General features: G+C 39.2%; 1 protein-coding gene across 7 annotated transcripts in view; it reads left to right on the top strand.

The window, feature by feature from the left end:
* The first annotated feature begins 20,105 nt into the window (after positions 1–20,105).
* The window catches only part of LOC109109037 (girdin-like), a 71,691-nt gene continuing 71,203 nt past the window's right edge, over positions 20,106–20,593 (top strand). For 3 of the 7 annotated variants that reach the window (XR_006156225.1, XM_042736179.1, XM_042736177.1), the window contains exon 1: positions 20,106–20,517. Coding sequence is in view for 6 of the 7 variants with exons in the window: in XM_042736179.1 (XP_042592113.1) it covers positions 20,446–20,517 (72 nt within the window). In the remaining variant the exon portion in view is untranslated. The remainder of the gene's footprint in view (positions 20,518–20,593) is intronic. The other 4 variants (XM_042736181.1, XM_042736180.1, XM_042736178.1 and 1 more) reach the window with 3 other exon arrangements.

The following is a 20,593-nucleotide window of genomic DNA, read 5'->3' as shown; positions in this document are numbered from 1 at the left end:
GAGGATAACGTTGATAATGTAGTATCTGATGTAAATGAGCCGGCTGGAGAGAATAGTCAAATAGAACGAACGGAAACGGTAACTGAGTAGGCTATAGCTGAAGTACATGACAGTGATAATGAAGGAATTGAGGTTCAGGAAAATGCAGTACAAGATGAAAGTCAGTCTGTAGTTGTACAAGATGATATGGATGAGAATGTTTTGAGTTTTGAGACTGCAAGTACTAGTGGAGTTGGAATGCTTAATCAGAAAATGGAAAGTACTGTAGAAGGCCTACTAGAGGATGAAAATAAGGAGGTAGATTGATGGAATGAGGATACATTCTCTCAAATGTCAGGTTTTTCTGAAACATGCTCTCAAATGGAAGATAGTAATCTTTATTCTCTACAAGAGATAAATTATTTTTTGGATGAGACATTTGGAAGAGCAGTAGAAATTAGTGACTTTTTTTCAGATACTGAGAGAAATTTGTGAAATCTGTGGTTAAATTACAGCGCGTACTGTTGGGTTGGATGAACTGAATGAAAAAAAGAGATTTAGATTGAGGAAACTGCTTACAAAATTAAGAAAGCGTAAAGGGTTCGTCTTCAAAAAAATAGAAAAAATGACTTTGATGCACTGGGTGTTTTTCCTGTCCTGTATTTTTCTGCCTTTTGCTGTCTTTTCCTCTTTTTATGAACATGGGGCATATGAGAATAGGGCTCTTTTAATATAAATTGGAGTGAGAGATCAAAATAAAAGAGCTATACTATCAGACTTTATGAAAATTAGGAAAATAGATATTATGTTACAAGAGACTCATTCTGATAGGTCTAATGAGATAGAGTGGGGTTTATGGTGGGAGGGAAAATATGTACCCAGTCATGGTTCTAGTACAAGTGCTGGAGTTGCTGTTCTGTTTTCAAAAATTGTAACTGTTTAAATTTTCAAAATTGAAGAAGGGGTAGCTGGAAGAGTATTACTTGTCCGTGCAGAGGTTGAAAGAATACATTTTTTATTTATTAATGTCTATGCACCAAATGTTGGGTCAGAGTGGATTGAGTTATTTTTAAAGATAAAAAAGTTTTATAAAATATGATAAAAGTGTTTGCATAGTTATGGCTGGAGCCTGGAATTGCACAGAAAATTTTAATGTAGATAGGAATAGTGAAGAACCTCATTTTCAATCAGGTGTAGTGCTATCTAAAGTGATTCAAGAGCATGATTTAAGTGATGTCTGGAGAAATAGGAATGAAGGGATAAAACAGTATACATGGGTAAAAGTTAATAATGAAGTTAAAGGGGCTTTTAGATAGGTTTTATATGAGTAAGTTTTTTAATAATAGAGTGATGGATGCTGCCATTATTCCTAGTGGTTTTTCAGACCATCATATGATAACTATAGATATAAATAAAAAAACAACATTTAGATCACAGCATTATTATATAAAATTATTATATAATAGGTTATTTTATGAGAGGTTTTATCTTTGAGAAAGTGGGTTGTTGGAGTTTTATTTATTTGAATTTATTTTGTGATGGAAGTCAGTGGTGGGAGGTTGGGAAGGTGCATATTAACATTTTCTGTCAAAGTTATGAGTCTCAAGTATCACTTAAAATTAGAGATACTGTGCAAAATTTGCAATGTGAAATAGAAGAAATAGAAAACATGATGTTGGACAATGAAGAAGGGATTAAGAAAAGTGATGAATTAAGTAAGAAGAAGTTAAAATTGAAACATCTTTTACAAAAGCAAGTTAAAAATGCTTTAATAAGGTCACATTTTTGTTCTGTTAAGTATATTGATGCTCCCAGTGCTTATTTTTTAAAACTAGAGAGAAATGTGGTGCAGCATAATCCTTTGCTTCATTTAAGATATCCAGATGGGACAATAACGGACAATCCAAATGAAATGAAAAAAACTTGCTGTTTAATTTTATTCTGGTCTTTTTATTGCTGAATAATGTGATGATGAGAGTGCTGCGGACATTTCTCAAGATCTCCCTAAGTTGCAGACTAAACACAGAGAAAAATTGGACAGTGACATTACTTTACAGGAGCTCACAGATGCAGTTAAACAACTTTCATTGGGACGTTCGCCTGGTATTGATGGAATAACTACAGACTTTTATCAGTATTTCTGGTACGTTTTGGGACAAGATTTTCAGGCAAATAATAAAAGAGTCTTTTGAAAATGGCTTTCTTCCAAGTAGCTGCTGAAGGGCAGTATTGTTCTTGTTACCTAAAAAAGGGGATTTAGGATTTTTGAAGAACTGGAGACTGGTTTCACTTTTATGTACGGATTATACAATTTTGGCAAAATGTTTAACGAATAGGTTGAAATTATATTTGGACACAATTATTCATAGTGATCAGAGGTATTGTGTACCTGAATGATCTATTATGAATACATTTTTTTCTTTTAAGAGATGCTGTTGATTCGAGTTTCAAAGAGAATATTAATATGGGGTTTTTGTCAATAGACCAAGTAAAAGCCTTTGATAGGGTTGACCAGATATCTTTTCAGTGCTTTGAGTTCTTTTGGTTTTGGTGAAAAGTTTATATCTTGGGTAAAACTGTTATATCGAGATTTTCTGTTCTAGTGAAGGTGGGAGGTGGGTTGAGTGCATCAGTCCCTGTTAAAAGGGGAATTAGGCAAGGATGCCCACTCTCTGGACAATTATTTAGCATTGCCATTGAACCACTATTAATAAGAATTAGAAGCGATCTTAAAGGGTTTTTAGTACCAAATTACTTTAATTGTAATAAAATTGTATTATCTGCTTATGCTGACGATGTAACTGTTTTTATAAATGGACAAGAATATGTCATCAATCTTACAAAGAGTCTAGAGCAGGGATAGGCAACTTCGGTTCTGGAGGGCCACTGTCCTGCAGAGGTTTAGCTCCAAACCCTAATTAAACACACCTGAACAAGGCAATCAGTGTTTCGGGGATTTACTAGATAGATACAGGCAGGTGAGTTTTTATGAGGGCTGAAGCTTAACTCTGCAGGATAGTGGCCCTCCAGGACCGGAGTTGCCTATCCCTGGTCTAGAGGTATATGAAAAGGCATCTACTGCAAAAGTTAATTGGAGTAAGTGTGAAGGATATGCAAAAGGTCAATGGATAAATCAAAGGCTTCCAGATTTACCGGGAGGGTTAAAGTGGAGGAGAGAAGGTTTTAAAGCTTTGAGTGTTTTTTGGGGTTCTTCTAGGTTTCAGGAGAAAAATTGGGAGGGACTGCTGGAGAAGGTGGTGGACCGATTATCTAGGTTGCGATGGCTATTACCGCAAATGTCTTACAAGAGGAGAGTTTTGGTCATTAATAATTTGGCTATGTCCACATTATGGCATAAGTTAATGGTGCTTGAACCACCAGAAGAAATTGGTGATTTCCATACAAAAGAGATTAGTGGATTTTTTCTGGGATGGCAAAACACTGGATTCGTGCTGCACAACTTTATTTGCCTCCTTGTGAAGGAGGACAGGGATTGATAGAAATTAAGTGCAGGAATTCAAGCTTTCAGATTGCTTTCAGCTCAAAACTTTTTGTGTAGAAAAGACTTGGTATGGGACTCGTACCGCCGGTGCAAACTTGCGAAGAGCAGAAGGGTTGAATTATGATCTGCATCTTTTCTGGATACAAATTCAAGAGATGGACTTAACAGAGATCACATCTTTTTATAAATCAGTGTTATAAGCATGGGTTAAAACTTTCAAGATTAAAAGAGTCTTTGAAATCCCGAAATACTGGGTGTTGGAGGAGCCACTGTTTCATAATCTAGTAGTTCATGGTACACTGATGTCTTCAAAGAGTGTACAGGAGAACATGCTGAGAAGAAACTGTACAAAATTAAAAGATTTGGTCAGTTCGGAGGGATGGAAGTCTGTGGAGGAGATAATGGTTTTCACGGGACTGCGATCTCGGTGCCTGGCTATTTGTTTTTTGGAGGAAAATGTTATTTTTTTGCCAGGACATTATAGAGAAGATCTGAATGAATAGACTGATGTTTCACCTCAGAAACTGCTTATTTCGTTGTTTTTTGGAGGAAAATGTTATTTTTTTAGACCAACCTATAAAGAGCTCTGAAGCTTTTGAGACATGGACAGTTGATGAAATGTCTAAAAAGGTTTTATATAACCTATGTGTTAAGACTGTACATAAAGAGGCACTGAAGGAGCGGAGGCCGTTGGAGTTTGAAGTGGGTTTTGGGTTTTGGGCTTAACTTTGAGTTGTGAGTTGAGGTCCCTGTATAAGTTTCCACTAGAGAAGCGGTCTGGGGATTTGCAGTGGAGGCTTATTAACGGGGTAATAGCTACAAACATATATGTTTCTCACCTTAATCCAGCAGTTAGAGGGGAGTGCGAGTTTTGTGGTGAAGAAGAGACTGTGAAACATTTGTTTTTGAATTGTAAATGATTGGAAGAGCTTTTTAAAGTTTTGATGGAATGGTTTAGAGGTTTTGGTGAACACTTTTCAGAATGTGTTTTTGTAGGGGGTGTGTAAAGTATAGAATGTCAAAAAATATAATTTTGGTCTCTTAAAAATATGTTTTAGGGGCACAGCAAAACTGTTAATTTGGAAGACTAGAAAAAATAAACTACTAGGTATTGGTGGAATGGACCCAGTGAAAATGTTGAAGGGCTTAATTGCAAATAGATTGAAAATTGAATTTTCTTACTATGTTTTGGTGGGAGATTTTAATAACTTTCAGAGAAAATTGGTGTGTAAAGGAAATGTTTATAGTTGTATTTATGACAGAAAAGCTTGTGTGGTCTTAATTTTTAAAAAACAAAGACTGTTGGGTAAGTGGAAGTATGGTTTGGTTTTACAATTTGGACTAAAAATTAAGGTAAAGATGATCCTGATAACGGATTTATTGTATTATTAATGATATGTTTTGAAGGGAAAAATTGTATTCACTAAAGCTGTGTTTAAACTCTTCTCTCTCTCTTCTCTTCTCTTGCTCTTCTCTTCTCTTCTCTTCTCTTCTCTTTCTCTTCTCCTTCTCATTCTCTTCTCTACCGTCCACATGAGCAGTGGGGCAAACGTGCATTAAGCTCATGAAACACAATCTGTTCGATATGACACTATGTTACGGCTTTTCTCCGATGTAGGTTTGCATGCGGTTGAAGCGCCGCTCTGACAGTTTAGTGTCTATAATTTGAATCTGGCTCTCGCTTTCTGCAGTTAACTTGCTTCTCGTAGCTCACATTATTTTGCCGTGAAGTCTTCTTTGCATTTGTTGAAATTGTGCGCAGTTTCATAGTTTCCAGCTGTTCTGTAGTCATGTTGGGTCAGTATTACATGTCATGTATCTGGTGCAGCATAATCCTATTGCTTTTATCTAAAATAATCCAGATGGGACAATTACGGACATCCAGATGAAATGAGAGAAAACTTGCTGTTGGTTTTTATTCTGGTCTTTTTAATGCTGAACAATATGATGAGGAGAGTGTTGCGGACATCTGCCAAGATCTTCCTAAGTTGCAACCTAAACAGAGAGAAAAGCTGGACAGTGACATTACTTTACAAGAGCTCACAGATGCAGTTAAACAACAACTTTCATTGGGACGTTCGCCTGGTATTGACGGGGATAACTACGGGACTTTTATCATCATTTCTGGAATGTTGTGGGTCAAGATTTTTATGAAGTAACAAAAGAGTGTTTTGAAAATGGCTTTCTTCCAAGTAGCTGCCGAAGAGCAGTATTGTCATTGTTACCTAAAAAAGGGGATTTAGGATTTTTGAAGAACTGGAGACCGGTTTCACTTTTATGTACAGATTATAAAATTTTGGCAAAATGTTTAGCGAATAGTCTGAAATGATATTTGGACACAATTATTCATAGTGATCAGATGTATTGTGTACGTGAACGGTCTATTATGGATAATCTTTTTCTTTTAAGAGATGTTGTTGATTTGAGTTTTAAAGAGAATATTAACATGGGGTTTTTGTCAATAGACCAAGAAAAAGCCTTTGATAGAGTCGACCATGGATATCTTTTTAGTGCGTTGAGTTCTTTTGGTTTTGGTGAAAAGTTTATTTCTTGGGTAAAACTGTTATATCGAGATTTTCTGTTCTAGTGAAGGTGGGAGGTGGGTTGAGTGCGTCAGTCCCTGTAAAAAGGGGAATAAGGCAAGGATGCCCACTTTCTGGCCAATTATATAGCATTGCCATTGAACCACTATTAAGAAGAATTAGAAGGGATCTTAAAGGTTTTTTAATACCAAATGATTTTAATTGTAGATTGTAATAAAATTGTATTATCTGCTTATGCAGACGATGTAACTGTTTTTATAAATGGACAAGAAGATGTCACCAATCTTACAAAGAGTCTAGAGCAGGGATAGGCAACTTCGGTTCTGGAGGGCCACTGTCCTGCAGAGTTTAGCTCCAACCCTAATTAAACACACCTGAACAAGGCAATCAGTGTTTTCGGGATTACTAGATAGATACAGGCAGGTGAGTTTTTTTTATGAGGGCTGAAGCTAAACTCTGCAGGATAGTGGCCCTCCAGGACCGGAGTTGCCTATCCCTGGTCTAGAGGTATATGAAAAGGCATCTACTGCAAAAGTTAATGGAGTAAAGTGCGAAGGATATGCAATAGGTCAATGACTAAATCAAAGGCTTCCAGATTTACCGGGAGGGTTAAAGTGGGGGAGAGAAGGTTTTAAAGCTTTGGGTGTTTTTTTTAGGTTCTTCTAGGTTTCAAGAAAAAAATTGGGAGGGAATGCTGGAGAAGGTGGTGGCTCGATTATCTAGGTGGCGATGGCTATTACCAGAAATGTCTTATAAGGGGCGAGTTTGGTTATTAATAATTTGGCTGCGTCCACATTATGGCATAAGTTAATGGTGGTTGAACCACCAGAAGAATTGGTGATTTCCATACAAAAGAGATTAGTGGATTTTTTTTCTGGGATGGCAAACACTGGATTCGTGCTGCACAACTTTATTTGCCTCCTTGTGAAGGAGGACAGGGATTGATAGAAATTAAGTGCAGAATTCAAGCTTTCAGATTGCTTTCAGCTCAAAAATTTTTGTGTAGAAAAGACTTGGTATGGACTCGTACCGCTGGTGCAATCTTGCGAAGAGTAGAAGGGTTGAATTATGATCGGCAATCTTTTTGGATAAAAATTCAAGAGATGGACTTATCAGAGATCACATCTTTTTATAAATCAGTGTTACAAGCATGGGCTAAAACTTTCAGGATTAAAAGAGTCTTTGAAATCCCGAAATACTGGGTGTTGGAGGAGCCACTGTTTCATAATCCAGTAGTTCATGGTAGACTGTTGTCTTCAAAGAGTGTCCAGGAAAACATGCTGAGACGAAACTGTACAAAATTAAAAGATTTGGTCGGTTCGGAGGGATGGAAGTCTGCAGAGGAGATTATGTTTTTCACGGGACTGCGATCTCGACGCCTGGCTTTGCGTTTTTTTGGAGGAAATATGTTCTTTTTTGCCAGGACATTATAGAGAACTGATACAAAGAAAGGATCTGAATGAACAGACTGACGTTCCACCTCAGAAACTGCTTAGAAGACCAACCTATAGAGGGCTCTGAAATATTTGAGACATGGACAGTTGATGAAATGTCTAAAAAGGTTTTATATAACCTATGTGTTAAGACTGTTCATAAAGAGGCACTGAAAGAGCGGCAGCCGTTGAAATGGATAAGGAGTTTTGGGCCAAATTTTCCCCTGAGAGATCAGTGGAGGTCCCTGTATAAGTTTCCAATAGAGAAGCGGTCTGGGGATTTGCAGTGGAGGCTTATTAACGGGGCAATAGCTACAAATAGATATGTGTCTCACCTTAATCCAGCAGTTACAGGGGAGTGTGAGTTTTGTGGTGAAGAAGAAACTGTCGAACATTTGTTTTTAAATTGTAAACGATTGGAAGAGCTTTTTAAAGTTTTGACGGAATGGTTTAGAGGTTTTGGTGAAACTTTTTCAGAATGTGTTTTTTGTAGGGGGTGTTAAGTATAGAATGTCAAAAAAGATAATTTATGGTCTCTTAAACTATGTTTTAGGCACAGCAAAACTGTTAATTTGGAAGACTAGGAAAAATAACACTACTTGGTATTGGTGGTTTGGACCCGGTGAAAATGTTGAAGGGCTAATTGCAAATAGATTGAAAATTGAATTTTCTTACTATGTTTTGGTGGGAGATTTAATAACTTTCAGAGAAAATCGGTGTGTAAAGGAAATTTTATGTTGTATTTATGAAGAACAGCTTGTTCTTAATTTTTAAAAGACTGTTGTTGTAAGTATGTTTTGGTTTTACATTTGACTAAAAATTAAGGTAAGATGTCATGAATGAGGATTTATTGTATTATTAATGATATGTTGAAGGAAAATTGTATTCAATAAAGCTGTGTTAAACCTCTTCTCTTCTCTTCTCTTCTCTTCTCTTCTCTTCTCTTCTCTTCTCTTCTCTTCTCTTCTCTTCTCTTCTCTTCTCTTCTCTACCGTCCACAGAGCAGTGGGCAAACGTGCATTAAGCTCATGAAACACAATCTGTTCGATATGACACAGTTACGGCTTTCTCCGATGTTAGGTTTGCATGCGGTTGAAGACGCTCTGACAGTTTAGTGTCTATTAATTTGATCTGGCTCTCGCTTTCTGCAGTTAAACTTTGCTCTCTCGTAGATCACATTTATTTTGCCAGTGAAGTATTCTTTGAATTTGTGCAAATTGTGCGCAGTTTCATAGTTTCCACGCTGTTCTGTAGTCATGTTGGGTCAGTATCACATGTCATGTATCCTCCACAAATCTCAGATCTTCATTACTTCACAGACAGTTGTGTGATGCTGTTGTGATGCCGAAGACATCAGCAAAAATGAAAAATAACATGTCTATGTATCACCTATCACTTCCATGAGATGCATGTAGTTTCTCCAAGAGTAACACCACAGACTCCATTAAAATGTGACACATTTTTTAGATGTCTATGCAGAAATAATGATGAACACTAGCCCAGCAAGAACTTTCAGGGATCTTTAGTTTTTCTGTTATCTTTGACATAAAAATGCTTGGGAAATATAATGTACTATATGTGGTTACACTGTCATTATTGCTATGGGCATATAAAGCCAATTGTGTTTTATTTTCTATTGATTCATCTTAAAATGAGGAATCAAAATACAATATCTCTATCCCAGTGTTAATAAAGATTTCATATTTTAATGTATTAAATGTGGACTTGCTCAAACAACACTTACTGTGAAATGCAGTGCTGGGCAGTAACTAGTTACAGTAATAATATTACTTTCTGCAGTAACTAGTGTAAATAATTACTAATAAGATTTCAGTAATAGTTTTACAGTTACCATCTATAAAACAGCTCGTTGCTGAGTTACTTTTGATGCCTCAACTCCTACTGATCTGAAGGCCAACAATCCAATAATTCCTAGGTTTATTTTCAAAATTTTCACGACTCATGAACAGAAGTCACCAGAGCAGCAGGCAAGCTTGAAATAAGGAAATCTTACATTCAGCAGATGGAAATATTGTCATTACAGTGATTTTGTGAGGAGAAATGATCTGAACACTGATGTGTAAGTCGTGGCATTTCTTTAGTCAAAAGGTAATCTATGAACTTATGCTATTTCTTTTGATAAAATACATCATATAATATAACCATTTATGGGTAACAGAAAAATAAAACAGAGGTTAATACAAGACTTTTAGCTAAAAGTCACTATCAGTCACCACTGAGTGTGTGTAATGACTTCTGACTGTGATCCAGTGTGTATTCTGGTCAAATGATGAGGTAGAAATATATTGTTGGTAACATTTCAGAAGAATTTGTCCTTGTTACACGTTACTTACTATTATAATAACAATAAATTATGCATAATTACATGAAAAAGGAACACTAAACCAAACCCTGATCCTAAACCTAACCGTACAGTAAATACATGTAGTTAATTAATATTACACAGTACTTAAATGTATAGTTAAGATTGTGGTTCCCATTCAGTCAAACCAAAAAAATATTCAGACACCTGATATAATTTTTGATATTCCTTACTAGTGGGTGCAGGACACTGTAGTTCATTTATGTAAGTGAGGATGGCAAAATAAAGTGATTACACCCAAAAATTATTCATACAGTGGACTACCAGTAACACTGATAAAAATTTGGGATTAAAAAATATATTCCGACACTTTGACCTGAGCATGTTTTGCTCAAGTGTTTTTTTTTCTTTAATTGCTAATGTGATCTTTTTCCACCACATACTGAACAAAATGAAGCATCGTTTGGTAATTGTTTGAGATAAATTGGTTTTATCTAATTGTGTTCTTAAATGTAACAGCTGACAGCCTTTCAACCGAATTCATTATATACCCTTCTATCAAAGTTATCTAACATTATCAAGATGAGTTTGTTCCGACACAGTTTAACTCTTGAGTTCTTCTCATATTTTATTGCCATTGTTTAAATTATAAAGAATAAATTTAATAATGTGAGAAATGTTGAAGGTGTCTGAGTAAATTTTGGTTTTACCGAATATAGTTATTATCTGAGGCTGAGCTCCACACCCGCACTAAGATACAGACAACATTCGCATCTTTATGTGCAGACACTAGCTTAGGAAATAAAACTGCGAATTGAGCTGCGTGACCACGAGATGTCGGTATGATATCAGAAACTGTATCTGGGTCATTCTACAGAAACATCCACTTTTGGTATAGCAAAATGTCTTTATTTTTCTAACATTTAAACTTAGACCACATTATTAGATTACCTTTTGACTTTATGAATACATATAAATGATAGCTTAATTATTTTTCTCTTTAGCTTTTTGTGCAATTATTTCAAGACCACATGAACCATTTTTTGTCACTGGTGTTACCTTCTTTATCAATATTAAAAGATATTATGAAAGATTTTTTTTTTTCAGCATGTAGTCAGAGTTATGGAAAAATATGCAAGAAATAAGGAGATTATGATTTTATTTAATTTGAAAGAAAAGAAAAAAAAACAGTACGGTAACACCAGTGACACAATGAATCACCAGTGACATAAGAGCTGATATACTGATCTTCACTGGTGTTACCCATAAGGAAGGTAACACCAGTGACAGTAACACCAGTGACAATTAACATGAAAAATGCATTTTTACAAAATGTCTGCTGTAAGGTATCAATCCATATGTTGTCAATCATTGCATACTCACTAAATTAAGTAGTTTAATCCATTTGTATTATAGTTATTTTTACAATTCCCTAACAATAAATAGGTCATACCAGTGATGTCAACTAAAAGCTTCATATGAAATCGTGAGCTAAATGAGAAAATTTCTGATAACTGAAAAGAAACAGTGTACTTAACATGGGCTTTTTTCATAGATCTTTAGAAAACAGGAAGGAGGAAGTCAAGTGATGTCGTCAGTGTGATTTTTATTACAAAATGACAGATTTTTGTCAAACGGTAACACCAGTGACACAACTTCAGGGGACCACTGTTTTCACTATATATTTTATAATATTTATTGAGCATTTTATTTTATTATGCCATTTATATCATATATTTGATAGTTATGAATACATTTTTGTAATTTAAATGGTAAAAAAAACCCTGATTTTGACAGCAAAATAAAGCACTTTCCCTCTGTACATGGTTGTGGGGACGAGCAGTTTTGTGGTTATTGGAATTCTTTATAATTAATTAAGAACAAATATTGCCACATTGATGGTGCAAGAAGGTCTAATTGTTCAAATAACACATTGTTTTATTTTAAAATATAAAAAAAATTGTAACCCTAATGTGTTTTTCAATTGTAATATTTCTGTAAAGGCTAAGGACAGAAAAATGGACGTTTGTGTAGAATGACCTCTTGATCAGGTATTCTCCGGGTGCTCATATACTGATGGAGCACTGTAAGCGTGTGGAGGCACACATATATACTGATGGAGCACTGTAAGCGTGTGGAGGCACACATATATACTGATGGAGCACTGTAAGCGTGTGGAAACACACATATATACTGATGGAGCACTGTAAGCGTGTGGAAACACACATATATACTGATGGAGCACTGTAAGCGTGTGGAGGCACACATATATACTGATGGAGCACCGTAAGCGTGTGGAAACACACTTATTTTGTTTGCAGGTGACGTAAGGTTGTGGATGCACACATATATACTGATGGAGCACCTGTAAGCGTGTGGAGACACACATATATACTGATGGAGCACCGTAAGCGTGTGGAAACACACATATATACTGATGGAGCACTGTAAGCGTGTGGAGAGCACACATATATACTGATGGAGCACTGTAAGTGTGTGGAGAGCACACATATATACTGATGGAGCACTGTAAGCGTGTGGAGACACACATATATACTGATTGAGCACTGTAAGCGTGTGGAGGCACACATATACTGATGGAGCACCGTAAGCGTGTGGAGGCACACATATATACTGATGGAGCACCGTAAGCGTGTGGAGACACACATATATACTGATGGAGCACCGTAAGCGTGTGGAGGCACACATATATACTGATGGAGCACCGTAAGCGTGTGGAGGCACACATATATACTGATGGAGCACCGTAAGCGTGTGGAGAGCACACATATATACCTGATGGAGCACGGTAAGCGTGTGGAGGCACACATATATACTGATGGAGCACCGTAAGCGTGTGGAGACACACATATATACTGATGGAGCACCGTAAGCGTGTGGAGACACACATATATACTGATGGAGCACCGTAAGCGTGTGGAGAGCACACATATATACTGATGGAGCACCGTAAGCGTGTGGAGGCATATATACTGATGGAGCACTGTAAGCGTGTGGAGACACACATATATACTGATGGAGCACCGTAAGCTTGTGGAGGCACACATATATACTGATGGAGCACCGTAAGCGTGTGGAGGCATATATACTGATGGAGCACTGTAAGCGTGTGGAGACACACATATATACTGATGGAGCACTGTAAGCGTGTGGAGACACACATATATACTGATGAAGCACTGTAAGCTTGTGGAGACACACATATATACTGATGGAGCACCGTAAGCGTGTGGAGGCATATATACTGATGGAGCACTGTAAGCATGTGGAGACACACATATATACTGATGGAGCACTGTAAGCGTGTGGAGACACATATATACTGATGGAGCATCGTAAGCGTGTGGAGAGCACACATATAAATTGATGGAGCACTGTAAGCGTGTGGAGACACACATATATACTGATGTAGCACCGTAAGCGTGTGGAGGCACACATATATGCGAAGGACGTCATATTATTTTTTTTTATGTTGTATTATTTTAGTATGAGCTCCGTCACGTTATTTCTCTATCGTCTATTTTTTATTGTTGAAATCTATTTTATACACCATCATTTTCGTTTCTATAACGTGTGACTATATCATCTATCGTATTCTACAATAAAAACAATCAGAGCGCCTTGTTATCACTAGTTTTATTTTGATTTCCCGAGTCCGCTAGTAGCTTATAGCCCATTAGCATCACCAGCGTGGTTGTCGCTAAACCTGCGTGCATCGCTAATACTCTATTCACACACATTACAATTGCTTTACTCACTGTTACTTGCTTTAATGGCGGATGTTTGTCTACCTTTGATTGCAGGTGACGACACGTTCGAGCTGCATTCGGTGCAGCTCGAGCTGGAGGCCGTGGAGAAGCAGATTCGGGTCCTGGAGCAGAGGCAGGCCCAGCTGAGAGAGCGGAGAGCCGCGCTGGAAACCTCCCGGGCTGACGCTCACAAGTCCAGGGTAAGTATGCGGTGTGCTACTAACAGTCCCACGACCTCCACCCCGTGTGTTTCTCTGCACAGGCCCGGTGCACCCAGGACGCGATCTGCCCAGATGTCCTTCACGCCGGCGCCGGGACACCACGGACCCTGGGTGCATCCGCAGCGGAGGACGCGAGCCAGGCCCCCGGGCGACGGCTTCTCCCCCTCCGGTCTTCGAGATCTCCACACGGAACCGCTTCTCTCCCCCTCTACGAGACGGAACGCGACTCTGTGATCGTCGGAGACTCCATCGTCCAACACGTCCGTGCTACGTTAGCCGAAGGTAAAGTGCACACTCACTGTTTCCCTGGTGCTCGTGTTCTCGATGTTTCTGCGCAGATACCCGCGATCCTGAAGGCCGACGAGAGCCCCAGAGCGGTCGTGCTTCACGCCGTGGTTAACGACACCACGCAGCGGCAGACGGAGACGCTGAAGAGGGACTTCAGGATCCTGATCGAGACGGTTCGCAGCACGACGCCCGCGGTGACGATCATCGTGTCAGGACCACTGCCCACGTATCGACAAGGACACGAAAGGTTCAGTAGACTTTTTGCTCTAAATGAATGGTTATTGTCATGGTGTAAAGAACAGAAACTGCTCTTTGTTAATAATTGGAATCTTTTCTGGGAGCGACCTAGGCTTTTTCGCGCTGATGGCCTGCACCCCAGCAGAGTCGGAGCGGAGCTGCTCTCGGAAAACATCTCCAGGACTCTACGCTCCATTTGACTAGTAAGCCAATTCTCAAATAACTGCTATGATGGCTTTTGTTCTACCCGCTTAAATGTTAGAAGTACTTGCGCTGTCCAATCTGTTAAGACTGTGTCTGTTCCCCGAATAGTGAGGTCAAAATATAAATTTAATGTAGGATCTAGAAAAAATCTTATCGTGATTAAACCTGAAAAACGTAAAATAAATGAACAAAAACAATTTTTAAAGTTTGGGCTCATAAACATTAGATCACTCACACCCAAAGCAGTTATTGTAAATGAAATGATCACAGATAATAGTTTTGATGTACTCTGCTTGACTGAAAACCTGGCTAAAACCAAATGATTATATTGGTCTAAATGAGTCTACTCCACCAAACTACTGTTATAAACATGAGCCCCGTCAGACTGGTCGTGGGGGAGGTGTTGCAACAATATATAGTGATATTCTCAGTGTTACCCAGAAAACAGGATACAGGTTTAAATCATTTGAAATACTTATGCTTAATGTTACACTGTCAGATATGCAAAAGAAATATATTGTATCTCTTTCTCTGGCTACTGTGTATAGACCACCAGGGCCATATTACAGAATTCCTAAAAGAATTTGGAGATTTCCTCTCAGACCTGTTGGTTACCGCTGATAAAGCGCTAATTTTCGGAGATTTTAACATTCATATTGATAATACAAATGATGCATTAGGACTTGCGTTTACTAACTTATTAAACTGTTTTGGAGTAAAGCAAAATGTCACCGGGCCCACTCATCGTTTTAATCATACGCTAGATTTAATTATATCGCATGGAATCGATCTTACTGACATAGATATCGTACCTCAAAGTGATGATGTTACTGACCATTTCCTTGAATCGTGCATTTTGCGTATTGATGATAATAACTATATAGCTTCGCGTTATCGTCCGGGCAGAACTATTGTTCCAGCCACCAAAGACAGATTCGCAAATAACCTGCCTGATTTATCTCAACTGCTCTGTGTACCCATAAATACACATGAACTAGACAAAATGACTGGCAACATGGGCACTATCTTCTCTAATACATTAGAAGCTGTTGCCCCCATCAAATTGAAAAAGGTTAGAGAAAAACGTACTGTGTCATGGTACAACAGTAATACCCACGCTCTCAAGAAAGAAACTCGTAGTCTTGAGCACAAATGGAGAAAAACAAACTTGGAAGTTTTTAGAATTGCGTGGAAAAACAGTATGTCCAGCTATAGACAGGCTCTAAAAACTGCCAGGGCCGAGCATATCCACAAACTCATAGAAAACAACCAAAACAATCCAAGGTTTTTATTTAGCATAGTGGCTAGATTAACAAATAACCAGACGCCACCCGATCTAAATATTCCATCACAGTTAAATAGTAATGACTTTATGAATTTCTTCACTGATAAAATAGATAACATCAGAAATACAATAACAAATGTAGATTCTACAGCGTCTAATACTTTAGTTTTATCCATCGCACCCAAAGATAAACTGCAGTGCTTTACAACTATAGGACAGGAAGAGCTAAATAAACTTATCACTGCATCTAAACCAACAACATGTTTATTAGATCCTGTACCCACTAAATTACTGAAAGAGTTGCTACCTGTAGCAGAAAAACCGCTTCTAAATATTATAAACTCGTCATTATCTTTAGGTCACATCCCAAAACCATTCAAGCTGGCGGTTATTTAGCCTCTTATTAAGAAACCACAACTAGATCCTAGTGAACTGGCAAATTACAGACCCATTTCAAATCTTCCATTTATGTCTAAAATTTTAGAAAAAGTTGTGTCTGCTCAATTGTGCTCCTACCTGCAAAAAATGATCTCTATGAAGAATTTCAGTCGGGTTTTAGGCCCCATCATAGCACAGAAACTGCACTTGTTAAAATTACAAATGACTTGCTTCTTGCTTCAGATCAAGGCTGCATCTCATTGCTAGTTTTACTTGATCTTAGTGCTGCGTTCGACACCATAGATCACGACATACTCATAGATAGATTACAAAACTATACAGGTATCCAAGGGCAGGCTTTAAGATGGTTTAGATCCTACCTGTCTGATCGCTACCACTTTGTTTATTTAAATGGGGAGTCATCTCATATATCACCGGTAAAATATGGAGTGCCAAAAGGATCTGTCCTAGGTCCTCTGCTATTTTCAATATACATGTTGCCCCTTGGTAATATCATTAGAAAATACGGGATTAGTTTTCCACTGTTATGCTGATGATACTCAACTATATATATCTCAACAAGACCAGGTGAAACTTCAAAATTATCTAAGCTAACAGAGTGTGTTAAAAATGTAAAAGATTGGATGACCAATAATTTTCTCCTATTAAATTCAGATAAGACAGAGATATTACTTATTGTACCAGAAAACATTACACAGAATCTCGTAGATTACAATTTGCAATTAGACGGATGTACTGTTACTTCCTCTACTGTCAAAAATCTGGGTGTTATATTAGACAGTAATTTGTCTTTTGAAAATCATATTTCCCATGTTACAAAAACAGCATTCTTCCATCTTAGAAACATTGCCAAGCTACGAAACATGTTACCTGTTTCTGATGCAGAAAAAAGCTAGTTCATGCGTTCATGACCTCTAGACTGGACTATTGTAATGCACTGCTAGCTGGTTGTCCTGCATCCTCAATAAACAAGCTACAGGTAGTCCAAAATGCAGCGGCTAGAGTCCTTACCAGGTCAAGAAAATATGATCATATTACCCCAATACTACAGTCTCTGCACTGGCTACCTATTAAGTTCCGTATCAGTTACAAAATATTATTACTTGCTTATAAGGCCCTTAATGGCTTAGCTTCTGCGTACCTAACTAGTCTTCTACCACGCTACAACCCATCACGCTCCCTAAGGTCACAAAACGCTGGACTTTTGATAGTACCTAGGATAGCAAAGTCCACTAAAGGAGGTAGAGCTTTTTCGCATTTGGCTCCCAAACTCTGGAATAGCCTTCCTGATAATGTTCGGGGTTCAGACACACTTTCTCTGTTTAAATCTAGATTAAAAACACACCTCTTTGGCCAAGCATTCAAATAATGCATCTCATAATTTTGGACTGCAGTTATATCTGATCAAATGTGTATTATTATTCTTTAGCTTGGGTTAATCTAATTAATTTTACTTGGCTGGAACAGCAGCTACGCTAATTATGTCTCTATTTGTTTCTCTGCTTTGCCACGGGATTTACATCCCGTGGTAACTAGGATTTACACAAGCTCCAGTCTGGATCCAGAACACCTGAGAAGAGATGATGCCAACCCCTCAGAGGACCTCAGATGATGCTAACCCAGAGACAACATACAGAACTACCACATTTTGCTATAAGTTTGATTGCATAATTGCTGTTAATAGTGTTAATCGTCTGTTTGTTTACGTGTTTTATTGATTTTTCTGAACATTTCTGCCGTATGCACATAAACTGACAGTCATCACTGATAAGCTACTACTAAATATTGTAGAAACTTAATTTTCTGTAAAGTTGCTTTGTAATGATTTGTATCGTAAAAAGCGCTATACAAACTTGAATTGAATATATACTGATGGAGCACTGTAAGCGTGTGGAGGCACACATATATACTGATGGAGCACTGTAAGCGTGTGGAGACACACATATATACTGATGGAGCACTGTAAGCGAGTGGAGGCACATATATACTAATGGAGCACTGGAGGCACACATATATACTGATGGAGCACTGTAAGCGTGTGGAGGCACACATATATACTGATGGAGCACTGTAAGCGTGTGGAGGCACACATATATACTGATTGAGCACTGTAAGCGTGTGGAGGCACACATATATACTGATGGAGCACTGTAAGCATGTGGAGGCACACATATATACTGATGGAGCACTGTAAGCATGTGGAGACACACAGTATATACTGATGGAGCACTGTAAGCGTGTGGAGACACACATATATACTGATTGAGCACTGTAAGCGTGTGGAGGCACACATATATACTGATGGAGCACTGTAAGCGTGTGGAGGCACACATATGATGGAGCACCGTAAGCATGTGGAGGCACACATATATACTGATGGAGCACTGTAAGCGTGTGGAGAGCACACATATATACTGATGGAGCACTGTAAGCGTGTGGAGACACACATATATACTGATGGAGCACCGTAAGCGTGTGGAGGCATATATACTGATGGAGCACTGTAAGCGTGTGGAGACACACATATATACTGATGGAGTACTGTAAGCGTGTGGAGAGCACACATATAAATTGATGGAGCACCGTAAGTGTGTGGAGACACACATATATACTGATGGAGCACTGTAAGCGTGTGGAGAGCACACATATATACTGATGGAGCACCGTAAGCGTGTGGAGGCACACATATATACTGATGGAGCACTGTAAGCGTGTGGAGACACACATATATACTGATGGAGCACCGTAAGCGTGTGGAGATTTTTTTTTGGGTGTGGAGACGTTTTAGATCTGAGACACACATATATACTGATGGAGCACTGTAAGCGTGTGGAGAGCACACATATAAATTGATGGAGCACCTTAAGCGTGTGGAGACACACATATATACTGATGGAGCACTGTAAGCGTGTGGAGAGCACACATATAAATTGATGGAGCACCGTAAGCGTGTGGAGACACACATATATACTGATGGAGCACCGTAAGCGTGTGGAGGCACACATATATACTGATGGAGCACTGTAAGCGTGTGGAGAGCACACATATAAATTGATGGAGCACCGTAAGCGTGTGGAGACACACATATATACTGATGGAGCACCGTAAGCGTGTGGAGGCATATATACTGATGGAGCACTGTAAGCGTGTGGAGACACACATATATACTGATGAAGCACTGTAAGCGTGTGGAGGCACACATATATACTGATGGAGCACCGTAAGCGTGTGGAGACACACATATATACTGATGGAGCACTGTAAGCGTGTGGAGACACACATATATACTGATGGAGCACTGGAGGCACACATATAAACTGATGGAGCACTGTAAGCGTGTGGAGAGCACACATATATACTGATGGAGCACTGTAAGCGTGTGGAGGCACACATATATACTGATGGAGCACTGTAAGCGTGTGGAGAGCACACATATATACTGATGGAGCACTGTAAGCGTGTGGAGACACACATATATACTGATGGAGCACTGTAAGCGTGTGGAGACACACATATATACTGATGGAGCACTGTAAGCGTGTGGAGACACACATATATACTGATGGAGCACTGTAAGCGTGTGGAGGCACACATATAAACTGACCGAGCGTTTATAGTGATCTCACGCCGCGGTGTCTGTGTCTCTAACGCAGTGTGCTGCTCATTCAGGGAGTGTGTGATGGTTTCCAGACACTGCGGATGCTGCCTGCTAAGGGAGCTGCAGTGGGCGTGTTCTCAATGGCGCACTAATACACTAGTACTAAGAACCCAGCATGTGTCCCACTGTACCCGTTGTGCGCATTCTGAATGAATTCTGTATTGAAGTATTTATATAATATAGCTACTGTATTTGTGATAACTGGACACGCCACGCAACAGCATCATATGAGCTGTTTTGCACACTACAGTGCAGTGTCTGTGGTGTAGTGCGCTGGAGGCGGTGTCATTCCCGCTGTGCGCGGCGGAAGTGGGGCGCAGTAAATCAGTGCCCTCGGTAGTGTGTTCGCTGTAGTACAGGCGGCGCTTTGTTCGTCTCGCGTCACGCCAGTCTAACGGAAAACAGCGGCTCTTCGCTGGGGATGAAGGGACTGGTCTCCGGCGGAGAATAAGCGAGGATTCCTCGGAGCGAGCCGGCGCTGCGCGGCTGGACTCGGGTCAGACGCGTCGGATTGATCCTCCCGCGGCTGGACGCGGAGGAATAGAATGAGAGCGCGTTCATAAACACTCAATTCTCCACACACTCCCGCTTTATTCCCGCGCCATGGACAAGATGGAGCAGGAGGCGTTCTCGCCTTTGTTGGAGGATTTTCTGCTGTCTCCGCTGGTGTGCTGGGTGGGTGAGCGCGCTGATCCGTGTCGCGTCGCGTCGCGTCGCGGTGGTCTGCAGCGCTTCATCTCTCTCTCTGTGT

This window comes from Cyprinus carpio, chromosome B13 (assembly GCF_018340385.1).
Source record: "Cyprinus carpio isolate SPL01 chromosome B13, ASM1834038v1, whole genome shotgun sequence".
In the NCBI taxonomy this organism is placed as follows: Eukaryota; Metazoa; Chordata; class Actinopteri; order Cypriniformes; family Cyprinidae; genus Cyprinus; species Cyprinus carpio.
The sequence above is the reverse complement of the archived record's forward strand: the minus strand, read 5'-3'. Positions and strand labels throughout refer to the sequence as shown.